Source organism: Saccostrea echinata, unplaced genomic scaffold (assembly GCF_033153115.1).
Source record: "Saccostrea echinata isolate AGI-Se365-2 ecotype Australia unplaced genomic scaffold, CSIRO_AGI_Sech_v1 ptg000029l, whole genome shotgun sequence".
Taxonomy (NCBI): domain Eukaryota; kingdom Metazoa; phylum Mollusca; class Bivalvia; order Ostreida; family Ostreidae; genus Saccostrea; species Saccostrea echinata.
Genome location: NW_026889778.1, coordinates 41,073,916 through 41,088,559, shown reverse-complemented (window position 1 = coordinate 41,088,559; position 14,644 = coordinate 41,073,916). Strand labels below are relative to the sequence as shown.

The 14,644-nt window shown below is 33.3% G+C and overlaps 1 protein-coding gene across 2 annotated transcripts in view; it reads right to left on the bottom strand.

The window, feature by feature from the left end:
• LOC133195947 (potential E3 ubiquitin-protein ligase ariadne-2-like) overlaps positions 1–14,644 on the bottom strand; it is a 191,660-nt gene that overhangs the window by 7,105 nt on the left and 169,911 nt on the right. The window contains exons 1-11 of one of the 2 annotated variants that reach the window (XM_061331932.1): positions 14,252–14,297; positions 12,472–12,690; positions 12,052–12,119; positions 11,587–11,650; positions 10,840–10,990; positions 8,688–8,809; positions 8,458–8,567; positions 7,904–8,021; positions 7,708–7,758; positions 7,237–7,410; positions 119–262 (exon numbers count right to left, since the gene is read on the bottom strand). In XM_061331932.1, the coding sequence (XP_061187916.1) occupies positions 119–262; positions 7,237–7,410; positions 7,708–7,758; positions 7,904–8,021; positions 8,458–8,567; positions 8,688–8,809; positions 10,840–10,990; positions 11,587–11,650; positions 12,052–12,119; positions 12,472–12,690 (1,221 nt within the window). In that variant the 5' untranslated portion in view covers positions 14,252–14,297. Of the gene's footprint in view, positions 1–118; positions 263–7,236; positions 7,411–7,707; positions 7,759–7,903; positions 8,022–8,457; positions 8,568–8,687; positions 8,810–10,839; positions 10,991–11,586; positions 11,651–12,051; positions 12,120–12,471; positions 12,691–14,251; positions 14,298–14,644 lie in introns of those variants that run through there. The other variant, XM_061331933.1, reaches the window with a different exon arrangement.

The window sequence follows — 14,644 nt, the reverse complement described above, 5'->3', positions numbered from 1 at the left end:
AGTTTACCCTTCTAAACACTATGGCACCTTTACCTTTTTAAGCAGTGCATCAGCTTATGTGTCAAGCAGTTTTCAAGCACTGTGACAGCTTACCTTTTTGAGCAGTGTGACAGCTTACCTTTTTGAGCAGAGTGGCAGCGTCTAGTAAATACTGCCAATCTATCCAGGTGCCTGTGTTCTTCATGACCTTGTCTTGGATCTTTGAGGTGATTCTTTGAAGAGTTTGCTCCTCCAACTGGAGACTTTTGGCATGGTTTTCATACTACAAATTATTTCATATGAAAATTAAGATCACTGATTCCTAAATATGAACTGAAATAATGCATATAACAGCTATGTGTAAGTTACATGTTCGCAATTTTTGAAGATATGTTCTTACATATACTAGTATCTATCATGATATTTGAATTTCAAGTTGTGCATGTTTTATATCGTTACACTGTACATTTATTTTTATATTTGACCTCTGCAACATGAATCCCCTTAAAAACTACTAAAGTAACAACGATACTCATTTATTAAGAAATCAATAAATGTACATAATTTTACAGCATCAGTTACTTCAAATATTAGCTGCACCTCTACTTCTTTTCTCCTTTTTTTCTTGTATAAGTAGTGTTAAAATATTCACCAAAAAATTAGTATCACAATTAAAAAAAAAAACCCACAAACTGTTAAGTACAGGTCCACGTAACAATCAGGCAGCCTATATATAAAAGGTGATACATGGGGGTTCTCAGAAATTAATGGTTTTTCACTCACAGTTTTTTCTCGGGCTATAATCCATGTATGTGAAAGGAAAAATATTTTGGGTCATTGTTACTATGGAAACCTGGGCAAAGAAATTTCCCTAGCAACCGGCCAATTTCTCTCTGTAGACTGACGAAATTACACTCATTTTGAAGGCTTTATACGAAACGTAAATAAAATCATTTTTTCTTATGTGTAATACTTAAAGAAAGATACATTTTTAAAGTGTTTTGTCAATGTAATAAAAAGAAACTACATGCTCTAATATATTTGCTATAGACACAGTTAAAGATACAAATTTGCCATTTTTTTGCTGATTCAGCATTTTGCGTGATTTTAGCAAAAATCAAGTCGATATTATTCATTTCACCATCTTAATACAATTGTTTTATCTATTTCATGTAAAACCACTGGAAAACCTCTCTAAGAATTTGAAATAAAAAGTTTTGCAAATTTGAAAATTCCTATCTGTTGCTAAGCAACAAAAATGGATGGTTGGATAAATTAAAAAAGGGGAAAATGTAAAGCATTGGAAGAAAAATCGAATAAAATTGTAATCATTATTTAACAAAAACAAAGTTTAAAATAATAAAATATAAAATATTCTTCCTTGTGTACTGTAGACTATTTTACAATAAGCTATCTCTATGGCAACAACACATTTTCCTTAGCAACAAAGCATTGAAAGTTATTTTTAGCACATATTCATCTAAATTTTTAAAAGATTATCTGATTCTTATGGTTGAATTGCTATTGCCCAGAATTGACATTGTCAAACTGGTTTTTTAAAAGTATTTTTAAGTTTATTCATCCATAGCAACAGAACTTGTCCACATAGCAACAAATGTATTTATAAAGAATCAGTATGTAGCAATTCCTCAATAACAATATGTGTCTTCAAAAGATGTTTACTAGGCAAAAACATTCTACTTATGGGAATGAAAAATCACTTACTTGACTAATGACTGGTATTTTTTTTCACTTTCAAATGGTAAATCAATGACCTATTTTTCATGCTAGTGGCTTATCAAGACTTCATAGTCTTAAAATTTCTGACAAATTCCTGAAAATTTTGCATCATGACCAATATATGCAAAAAAACTGGACAGTCTAACTTCTGACAAGTTTTAAAAAATGCAGTAATTTCGTTTAGAAAAAACTATTGACTTTTGATGAGGTCTGCTTGTGACAATGCAGAGCTGGTGAGGTGTTGGTTGACCGAGGCCGAAGGTTGAGGTTAATCAGTTCCTGACAAAGTCCGTAAAGAAACAAGTAGGCCGAATTCAAACGTCAATAACTGTATTTTAAATTATCAGGAATTTTTACATTTTTCATGATCTGCCTATTTTCTCCATGAAATATATAAAGGCCCATGATATACTTAGTCTTTTGTTTTTTACCAAGATAACAATTATATTTGAACAGCTTAAACTGTTTAACAAAGGTGGAATATAATATATTAAAACAATAAATATTCAAACCATTTACTTATAAGGAGTTTAGATGGTTCAATACAGAAGTCTGCGCGCAATTTGACTGGCTGATACAAATGTAAGCAAAGCTATCAAGTTAGCTAAGATGGAAAAACGAAATAAACAAACTCTTTGTAGCGAGACTACTGTCTCCTGGATAACGAGATTAAAAAACTTATTTTGATGAGATAACTAAATAATGTGTAATAGTGAGATACTAACTCAAGATAGCTAATTAATTATTATAAAAAGATGACATACTCGTTAGATAACAAACTCGTTGTAACGAGACTACTAACTCCTTGAGAATGAGATTTGAATGATATTATAATATGATACAAACTATACTAACTTGTTATAAAAACAAGATAGGGAATTCATTTTAATGAAGTACATATAGCTAATTCATTATTTAAGAAATGAATTTAAAAGCTACCCAAGTTATACTGTATAAACCATTTACGATAGCTCAGTCGGTAGAGCGCTCGCTCCATGATCGGGAGGCCGTGAGTTCGAATCTCGGCTGTGACTGACTTAAATCAATCAAAAATGGGTAGCAATTGTTCCATCACCATACGCTCTGCACTTTGAAGTGAAATTTGCGGGTCCTTCGGATGAGACCTTAAAAATCGAGGTCCCATGTCACGGCAGGCATTGGCACGATAAAGATCCCTCATTGCTTAATGGCCCTGCGTTCCGAGTAAAGGTCAAAATTTGAAGCCCTTCACCGGTATATGGTGACGTCTCTATATGAGTGAAAAAATTCTCGAATGGGACGTAAAACAACATACAATCAATCAATCAATATACTGTATAACCTGGGTTGGGACAGTTTATGCTTTATAAGCCGCGAAGCGGTTAATAAAAAAGCGTAATCTGTTCCAACCCAGGTTATACCAGTATAACTTGGACAGCTTTTAAATTCTTTCCTTATAATTTAATTTACCGTCATTAAACAAAGACAATAAGGCAATTTTCCTTCAAAAATGCCTTCTAATTGAACATATTTTTAAAGTAACGTCAAGTGGAATAATAAGTTTTTGACGTAAGTCATTGTGATGTAGGCAACATATGTTATACGATATAAACTAATTCTTCTATCCATTCAAATGACGTGTTACAACCAGAATTAAATTATTACGAGATAACTTACTCTCGATAGAGAATTATTAACTAGCCTAGTTATATCGAGATATTTACTTGTAATAACTAATTATTCATTTTGATATAACGAGCTTAATGAAAAAATAAAAAAAAATTAATGAAAATAATATTAGTGTTGTTCTATGAAGTAAACAATTAAAGTTTGTGCTCTAAGCTTGTTTTTTATCTCCCAATTGTTCCGATACGCAAGAGACGCTCTAGGTACGAACAATTTCTAAAAGGAGGCAAGCTACTGACAAAAAAGTCAACAGTCTTCTTTAAAGTCATCATTTCTATGGTCAATACAATGACCTTGTCAGCAAATGCAATCTATCTTAATTTTGAATCCAATGCTGACTGATGCTTTTTACAGTAATTGTATTTTGATTATGTCCTTTATATTCCTTTTATAGCTTTGATCCATTGTTATGGCCCCTCTATTCTCCTGGGTGGTCATGATTTGAAAAAATTAAGCCTACATTACCTGATTATGCTTTTATATAATTATGACCAATCATGGCTTTGTTGCTCTTGAGAAGAATTTTAAAGATTTCCCCTATGCTTTCATATGTAACACTTTGATTGCCCATTGTGGCCCCACCCTACGCCCCGGAGTCATGATTTGAAGAAACTTGAATCTACACTACCCGAGGATGCTTCTACATAAAAATGGCCAATCATGGCTTTGCTCATCTTGAGATGAAGATTCTAAAAGATTTTTCTTATGTATTCCTATGTAAAACTTTGATCACCTATTGTGGCCCCACCCTATCTCCGGGGTCATGATTTGAACAAACTTGAACCTACACTACCTGAGGATGCTTCCACATTTCTTTCATATTTTCAAGCACGGTGGTTCTTCAGAAGATTTTTAAAAGATAAATTTTTCATATTTTAATTATTTTCCCCTTGGAATAATGCCTGATCCTTCATCAAAACAAACTTGAATCCACTTTTCCCAAGTATTTTGTGGCAGTTTGATTGAAAATGGTCCAGTGGTTCTTGACAAGAAGGCGAAAATGTGAAAAGTTTACAATGACAACAATGACAACTACGACAGACAAAGGACAAATTTCTGTCAGAAAAGCTCACTTGATCCTTCGCTCAGGTGAGCTAAAATTCACTAGTATTACAAACTTCTAATTTATTTCCCCCAGATCATTGTTGATTTTGAGGTCACAAGGTCAAAAGTCAAGGATCAAACAAATGTAACCCAGACAAGAATTTTATTTTTACTTTTCAGCCAGTGATCTTTAACTTGCAGGAATGATCTTTATTCAATAACAGGACACACCCTTGGATCATAATCAAGCTCTGTGTCAAGTAGAGCTTCCAGTGAATCTCCATTACAATGTTGGAGTTCAGACAAGCATTTAATATGTTTTTGTCAGTGACCTTGAACTTGCCAACACCAACATGAGTCAAGGTCATGACAAACCCACAGGTCAAAAGCATTCTCTGTACAATATGTAAGCCTCTAGTAATTCTAAATTTCAAAGTCATAGGCCAGACCAGAATTTTATACTTTTCTGTATATGACCTTGAACTTGCTAAAAGGAGTTTGGGTTAAGGTCGGTTTTACTCATAGGTCAAACAATCTTTGTACCAAGTATGAGCTTCCAGGAATTCTCTATTGCATAATTTTTCTTCCAGTGACTACTTACTTGTCTGATATACCTTGGGTCAAGGTCGACACACACTTTCGGATCATCAGCAAATTTTATTCTATGTATGACCTTCCAGAAATTCGCCGTTATAAAATAACATTGCCCAGACAAAAATTTTAAAATTTTTCAGCCAGTGACCTTGAACTAACCAAAATGACCTTTGGTAAAGGTCTTAACACACGTGGGTCAACAAAGCTATCACTGTACCAAGTATGAGCATCCAATGATTCTCCGTTCGAAAGTTTTTGACCGGACAACAAATTTTATACATTTTTTTTTGCTAGTGACCTTGAACATGCTGGCAAGACCTTGTGTCAAGGGCATGACACCCCCTTGGGTCATAAGCAATCTCTGTACAATGTATGAACTTTCAGTGTTTTTCAGTAACAAAGTTATAGCAAGGAGAAGATTGCATGGAGTTTTTCAATAACAAAGTTATAGCAAGGAGAAGATGGCATGGACAGAAAGACACACAGTAAAGGGATTTCTGTATAATACACACCCCAAACCCCCCCCCCCCCCAAACTTTGCTTATGTGGGATATTTGGATATTAGTTACATTTTCGATAGCATAGGAAGATTCAACAAAAAACCAGAGTAGTCAGTCGGACTGCACAAATTCAGTTTTACTGCTAAAATGTAAACTTTCATGAATAGATTTATGTGCTAAAAATTACTTTCCTTGCCTTGTTGCAGAAAATTTTCTGTTTCCATGGAGATGGAAATTTTTAAAAAGTCATAAGTTTACATAGAAAAATATTATATATTTTATTCTTTTAAAATTTGTTTTTGGTACTCAATAATTACAATTTAAACATTTTTTATTGACTTTTGAATTCGACCTACTCCTGCCCATACGGACTTTGTCAGAAACTGATTAACCTCAGCCTTCGGCCTCGGTCAATCAATACCTCACCAGGTCTGCATTATCACAAGCAGACCTCATCAAAAGCCAATAACTTTTTTAACAAGATTACTGCATTTTTTTTTTTTTAACTTTTCAGAAATTAGACCATCCAGTGTTCATCGCAAATATAGGTCACGATGCAATTTTTTCAGGACTTTGCAAGAAACTTTAAGATTCTCAAGTCTTAATAAGCCACTAGCATGAAAAATAGGTCATTGATTTACCATTTGAAAGTGAAAAAAATACCAGTCATAAGTCAAACAAGTAATTTTTCATTTCAATAAGTAGAATGTTTTGCCTAGCTAACATCTTTAAAGACACAGATTTTTGTTGAGGACTTGGTACATACTGTTCTACATACTACATTCTTTATAAAATACATTTGTTGCTATGTGGACAAGTTCTGTTGCTATGGATGAATAAACTTAAAAATACTTTAAAACATACAGTTTGACAATGTCGATTCTGGACAATAGCAATTCAACCATAAGAATCAGATAATCTTTTAAAAACTTAGATGAATATGTGCTAAAAATAACTTTCAATGCTTTGTTGCTAAGGAAAATTTGCTGTTGCCATGGAGATAGCTTATTGTAAAATAGTCTAGAGTATACAAGGAAGAATATTTTATATTTTATTATTTTAAACTTTGTTTTTGGTAATCAATGATTAAAATTTATACGATTTTTCTTTCAATGCTTTACATTTTCCTATTTTTTTTAATTTATCCAACCATCCATTTTTGTTGCTTAGCAACAGATAGGAATTTTCAAATTTGCAAAACTTTTTATTTCAAATTCTTAGAGAGGTTTTCCAGTGGTTTTACATGAAATAGATGAAGCAATTGTTTTAAGATGGTGAAATGAATAATATCGACTCGATTTTTTGCTAAAATCACACAAAATGCTGAATCAGCAAAAAAGGTAAACATGTATCTTTAACTGTGTCTATAGCAAATATATTAGAGAATGTAATTTCTTTTTATTACGTTGACAGAACACTTTAAAAATGTATCTTTCTTATTACACTAAATAAGAAATATATATACTTTATTTACGTTTCGTTTAAAGCCTTTAAAATGAGTGAAATTTCGTCAATCTACAAAGAAAAATTGGCCGGTTGCTAGGGAAATTTCTTTGTCCAGGTTTCCATAGTAACAATGACCCAAAATATTTTTCCTTTCACATACACGGCTTATAACCCGAGAAATAACTGTGAGTGAAAAATCATTAATTTCTGAGAACCCAATGTATCACCTCCTGCCTGATTGTTACGTGGACCTGTACTTAATAGATACCCTTTCAAAGTAGAAGAGATATTTCTTGAGGGCTTCCCGGGCCTGGGCGTGGACAGACTCGTTAGCAATGTTTGGGTTCTCCTTGTAGCGGCTACATTCATAATACTCACTACCGTGGGCCTTCCAGTCACCCAGGCACATCCAACAGAAGTCAAACTTACATTTGGTACATTGCTAAAATGAACAGTTCAAGTAGACTGAGTTATTTTGAATTCTACAAAGAACATGAATACTTTTTCATTGCATCCTGTGACATGTAATCATTGTCAATTCTTTGTGACAAATTTTGATGTGGAAATGAGCATTTATTCACTATAAACAATTCAGGACTATTAAATTATTTGAATTTCTTTTAATACTGATTATAAATGCAAATCACAAAAAATTTTTAACAATATTTTTCTCTGTTTCAGCAATAATTTGAAAAGTGGAATAGTAGAAAATTTCATAGTTTTCATGAAATACACATACCATGTGATTACAACCTCCATTTTTCTCTATACAGACATGACACTTTGGGCACTGAAAAAAAAAGAAATTCAAAACAAAGTTCTAAACTAATTTTCTTGCATACAAACAAACAATGTTTTAAATGGACACATTTACACTCCATTTCTGATTCAAGGAGAAGCAATGTAAAAGTCCTAAGATTTTTTACATAACGTACATCTTTGGTGTGAGCACTAATGTAATTGGCTGTCTCTGAATCATCAGCACACTTTGTCAGCCACTTTTTGATTGTTCCACAATCAGTGGGAGCATGGTAGTCTATGCCACAACGAAAACTGGAAAAGAAATAGTCAAGAGTCACTAAATTAAGTTCTATTGCTTTTTTAAAATGTTTATATAATAATCTTACTTATATGTTCTTCATGTACATTTTTACTTTAATTTTTTAGAGAAATTTAGAATGCAATTGATGCAATTTTGAATTAATCATACAGTAACCAGTCACTATTTGGGACATATCTTTCAGTTAACTAAAGGATGGATCATTTAGTTGACCTCAAGCAAAAAGTCACTTGTTTTATTTATTTCAACTAATTTTCAGACAAAATAATTTGAGATATCTTTAATAAAAGATGTACATTTTAAACATTGAAATAAAGAGGTCTTATCTCCAATAATTTTTTTTTGAATTTTTTCTTCTTTCACTGCATTAAAAGAAATATAAGCTTGTGAACTCTGTTATATGAACAACCTGTCCAGATCAGTTCTTACCAAAATGTGGTTTTGCAGTGACTGCATTCCACTTTCTTAGACTTCAATTCCTTAGATCTAACTACCACAGAACAATTTGGACCCGGGCAAAACCGTAACTCTGGGTGGGCCTAAAAATGCAAAGAAAAAAATGTTTTGAAAAATTAAATACAAAGGAATTTTACAAATGAAAATGAGTTTCCTTTATCCTAAAGTGTGATTAGATCATTTATAAATTATCAAACAAAAACCTCAACATGGTCTGTGAATGACATTTGTGTGTATTTGTCTCGTAATTCAGGTTTAGACAAAGCATTGCACAGGAAATCTTCCGGAACTAGAATATGGCAGTCCTTCTGCATGCACTCAATACCTAGAAATAAGATTTATATCAGCCTCTTACAATTTGTTCTACAAAAATAATTTTCAAAAGAGATAACATGCATCAATCCTTTTTAGCTCTCTGTGTTTAAACTTCAAAGATGAGCCTTTATGTAACTATAGAAAATTTCTGTGTAAATTTATCTGCTTTGAAAATAAAAATTGTTCAAAATATAAAAAAAAGTAAAGTACACTCTCCCTTTTAAAAGGAATTGCAAAAAAAAACAAGAGGCCCATGGTCCACATCGCTCACGAGTAACTTTGGCCATGCTGTTCATTACCAGACTCCCCCCTTGTAATACCTATTGTGGCCCCACCCTCCCCCCAGGGGCCATGATTTGAACAATTTAGAATCTACACTACCCCAGGATGCTTCCACATAAGTTTCAGTTTTTCTGGTCCAGTGGTTCTTGAGAAGATTTTTAAAGATTTTTCCTATATATTTCAATGTAAAACTTGGGATTCCCCCTATTGTGGCCCCGCCCTATCCCCTGGGTCATGATTTGAACAATTTAGAGTGTACACTACTTGAGGATGCTTCCACATAAGTTTCAGCTTTTCTGGCCCAGTGGTTCTTGAGAAGAAGATTTTTAAAGATTTTTCCTATATATTTCAATGTAAAACTTGTATTTCCTATTGTGGCCCCGCCCTACCCCCGGGGGTCATGATTTGAACAATTTATAATCTACACTACCCCAGGATGCTTCCACATAAGTTTCAGCTTTTCTGGCCCAGTGGTTCTTGAGAAGAAGATTTTTAAAGATTTTTCCTATATATATTTCAATGTAAAACTTGGATTCCCTATTGTGGCCCCGCTCTACCCCCGGGGGTCATGATTTAAACAATTTAAAATCTACACTACCCCAGGATGCTTCCACATAAGTTTCAGCTTTTCTGGCCCAGTGGTTCTTGAGAAGAAGATTTTTAAAGATTTTTCCTATATATTTCAATGTAAAACTTGTATTTCCTATTGTGGCCCTGCCCTACCCCCGGGGGTCATGATTTGAACAATTTAGAATCTACACTACCCCAGGATGCTTCCACATAAGTTTCAGCTCTTCTGGCCCAGTGGTTCTTGAGAAGAAGATTTTTAAAGATTTTTCCTATATATTTCAATGTAAAACTTGGATTCCCTATTGTGGCCCCGCCCTACCCCCAGGGGTCATGATTTGAACAATTTAGAATCTACACTACCCCAGGATGCTTCCACATAAGTTTCAGCTTTTCTGGCCCAGTGGTTCTTGAAAAGAAGATTTTTAAAGATTTTTCCTATATATTTCAATGTAAAACTTTGATTCCCTATTGTGGCCCCGCCCTACCACCTGGGGTCATGATTTTTACAATTTAGAATGTACACTATCCCAGGATGCTTCCACATAAGTTTCAGCTTTTCTGGCCCAGTGGTTCTTGAGAAGAAGATTTTTAAAGATTTTTCCTATATATTTCAATGTAAAACTTGTATTTCCTATTGTGGCCCCGCCCTACCCCGGGGGTCATGATTTGAACAATTTAGAATGTACACTATCCCAGGATGCTTCCATATAAGTTTCAGCTTTACTGGCCCTGTGGTTCTTGAGAAGAAGATTTTTTAATGACCCCACCCTATTTTTGTCTTCTCTTGATTATCTCCCCTTGTGAGGGGACTTGGCCCTTCATTTTCACAATTTAAATTCCCCTTTACCCAAGGATGCTTTGTACCAAGTTTGGTCAAAATTGGCCCAGTGGTTCTTGAGAAGAAGTAAAAAATGTGAAAAGTTTATGACGGACGGACAGACAGACAGACAGACAGACGGACAGACAGACGGACGGACGGACGACGGACAAAATGTGATCAGAAAAGCTCACTTGAGCCTTCGGCTCAGGTGAGCTAACAAAACACACCCCCCCCCCCCCAATAATGGGTGCAGATCAACAGAAATGGGGGAAAGTTTTACATGTATAGCTATTTATTCAGTCAACTTATGCTAAACATGACTGTGGGACAAGGTTGGGAGTATGCTTGACCTGAACTTGTAAACTTACCTGTGGTAATTCCCTGTTTGATTTGTATCTGGAAGTACAAATCCCAGCAGTTCTTACAGAAGATGTGTCCACATGTCAAACAGCTGAATGTCTTAGATGGAGCCTGTTCAAAACAAACACTGCACTCCTTCTGACCCCCGACAGCCTCATCCTGAAATAATGATGTTCATAAACTTAAATGTGTTCTAACAAATATAACAGTGATTTTGTAGAGTTCTGGGCATCTAGTTAACATATATTCAATAGATTCTTCGCCACATTGCATATACCTTCATTTATTACATTTACATTTTACTAAAACAACTTTATCTAATTAGCTATAAGGATCAAAAAGAAAACCATCAAAAATGTACTAAACAGAAAATGTAATTTTGTAGTTGGTTTAATATAGAATTTATTTCATTCATGAGACAGGATTTTTGATATTTTTGCTTGTACTTTACACTTGTGAAAATTTCAAAATCCTACCCCACTCAAGAATATTCCATATCCAACTATAAAACAATAAACATCCTCTATTGCTCTTCTAATTTTGGATTGTTCAGGATGGACACATTTCTGATAATTCTCATTGATCATGATGATTGTTCATTTATTGTATTTATACATGTATTATTTCACCATCTGAATAAAATGCAGATTATTTTAAACATAGTCTTTTCTCTGATAAGGCCTACATTATTGTTAAAATTTATTTTATCTAGACTCTTTTACTATGAATGTTACTTATATATATTAGTTCCTCACCTGATGTTTAATTGCAGGCATGATCTTGGAGTCTACCAACAACTTAGAAGGGCTCTTCTTGTGTCTGAAAATTACAGTTCTCATGAACAATTCAGAAAGTCATAATTCTTACAGATAAATTTGTAGAACTTGATTATACATCTGTATTTCATTTATAACCTCTACGCTACTTCCTTCAAAAGAATAGTACAGTAGGTATACAATTCTACTTGCAAGTATCTGATTTAAAAGAAAACCCAGTCTTGAACATAGAATAATTGCTATTAATGTAATCAAAAAGACAAAAACATATTCATTTAGTCAATGTGCTTGTTCACAAACTTAAATTTATTCAGCATATCCATCATGCTTGCCTTGTATTCAATTTGTTGAGCAAACATTTCTTTTATTTAAAACTGTAATAAAACATAGTGTAAATTGACAGGCTTTGTACCTATTTGCAAGTGTCTTCTAGTGGATACTTACTGTTCAATAATGGAATCTTTCTGCCAGCCATGTACTTGTAGCAGCATTTTGGCAAGGTATGGATCAATCTGCAAAATCAAGAAAGATTTTAAAAATCAAAATGAATGTATCACCTGATAAATCTTCAGTAAATATCTCCAACCTGGTAAGAAGACAGAAGATATGCACCAGCACTGCATAAAACATTACTTCAATTTTCAATTTGGAAATTATCATTTAAAGACCCAGAGCAAAGATCTTTATATTTCTATTCAAAATGATTTAAGGTTTAATGAAATATACTGAAATATTGATAACAATTGAAATATAATTATTTTTAATTCCTATGAGAGTGCAGATACAGAGATTATCAGATAAGTCAAAATATACTTTATTCAATAATAAACAAAACAGAATTATGACTACAGTTCACTGACTTACCTTAAGAGCCCTACAGAGAACCTCCACCTCCTCGTTTAGTAAGCGCTCAACATCTTCCACCTGCAGAAGTTCGTATTCAAAGTACTCTGGGTCTTCGCTTTTCTTTGGCTTATCTATGTCAAGGTCATCAGTGTCATTATCATAGTAACCTCCATAATCATAATCATCATCATCCATATGATCAGAATGATCATAATCAGAGTCGTCTGACATAGACATCTGCCAAGAAAAAAACCAATCTATGAAAATATCTAATTAATATGTGTCCTTCTCAACAAAAACTGAAAACCCAATTGGCTTTTGTTTGGTTGGGATTTATTTTGTCAACTGTATGATTCTTACTTTCTATAAAACTAGATGAAATCCCACGCAAGCGCGGGGAATTGAATTTATACCACTACCGACAGAAAATATATTGTAGTTTCTACTGACTGCCTACAGGCTTAAAGCAGGAAGAAATACTTTGTTCAAAATCCCGCATAAAGTAGATGTACATCTCCACCCTGAAGGAATATATACAAATTTTACCGATAAATTTATCAGGAAACCCTAATACATGTATATGTAATAGTCGTTCGATGTTCATGCAGCTATATAATTGCCTCTTTTTTCTTTTTAACATCGGGCTCACTGCTGAATGATGTTCTAGAAGCTTCCGTCAATATTAAGATCAGTGAATGATGAGAATAATTTGCACATTTCCCTTTTTAATGGGTTATCACAACTTATTTCTTTTATATCATTTAAACCAAGTTTCGATTGAATTATTCAGTGATGACATTTTACGAAATAAATAAACGATTGCTTGTTGTCAGTTTCATTAAAAATTGCCAGTAACTTAGATTTAGATCTGCCAACTGGAAACGCCACCATACTCACGTTTTTGCTATTTCATGGCTATTTATAGAAAATGAAAGTAGACTTCAAATTTAATGTACGATACTTACTATGCGAGTGAAATCTAAATATAGTTTACGGACATCATTTTGTATATAAGTAAGAACTCTGGTGCACCCGTTTCAGAGTTTATTTGCAAAATTAATTAATTTATAAGTATAGATGGTCATTAATATGTACTAATAATAACTGGTCATGGATTTCTGTACTTGATGGTCCTTTCCAACAACTTTTTATGTAAAATTATAGATTATTCTCAATTAAAAAAGCTAATAACACATACAAATGTAAAACATTTAGCAGTCAGAGTATCAGGGGAAAAAATGGGCTTAACACTGCTCACAAAAATCAGGGAAGTTGTGTCCGAAAGAAATCTTTAACATTCAGTGCAGTGCAATTGGATGACAAATGGTTTTTTTTATTTAAAATCATATCAACATGTATTTGAAAACCATTTATACGCAATGCACAGTATACAATGAATTGAATGTGAATAATACAAACAGCTGTGGATTAATGATAGTATGGCTATTGGAAAACCGTTTATAATAATGATGACAGCGGAAGAGATCACACAGGTCCAAATTTCGTGAATGGTACACTTTAGAAATATCCTTACGCTGTAGCAATTTTATCTCTGTTACATCGCTAACTAAAAAATCGTAAAAATTGTATTCGTAAGAAGTTTTACTCAAGATTAAACCAGCTGATCAAGACAATGGTTTCCCATAGTAGATGACGCAAATCAGCCCTATAATTTTCATCAGAGTATTAAAGTCTGTTTTAATACAATTAATCTATAAATGATTTTCTTTAATTTCCCAAAGGAAAACCCTTTCGCTCACAAAATATCTGAATAAATACATTAAAAAGGCAAACAAACCTTCGTAACTTTTCTACACAATAGAATGTTTAGTACGGAAATGACGTCAAAAATGGTACATGCTTTAACAATTTGTACCTAAACTGTTTCGATGTGTTACAGAACGAAAATGATGTCGCGGAAAACTATATGTTTTCAGTACGGAAAGTGCAGAAGAATGAGAAAGTATAATAAAAATACTACTACATGTACTACTACTAATAATAATAGATTAAGAATTAAGCTGTGAATTTTGCATAATTGCGATATGTATTGCAATTTAGATACGATGGTCTTTTCTTATTTTATTTACCTCCATTTATAAGCAGAATGTATAATAACAATGAAAAATACCTTATCACAAAAAATGTTCTTGTTGATTTAACAACAGTTTTGCACCGAAATGCAACAACA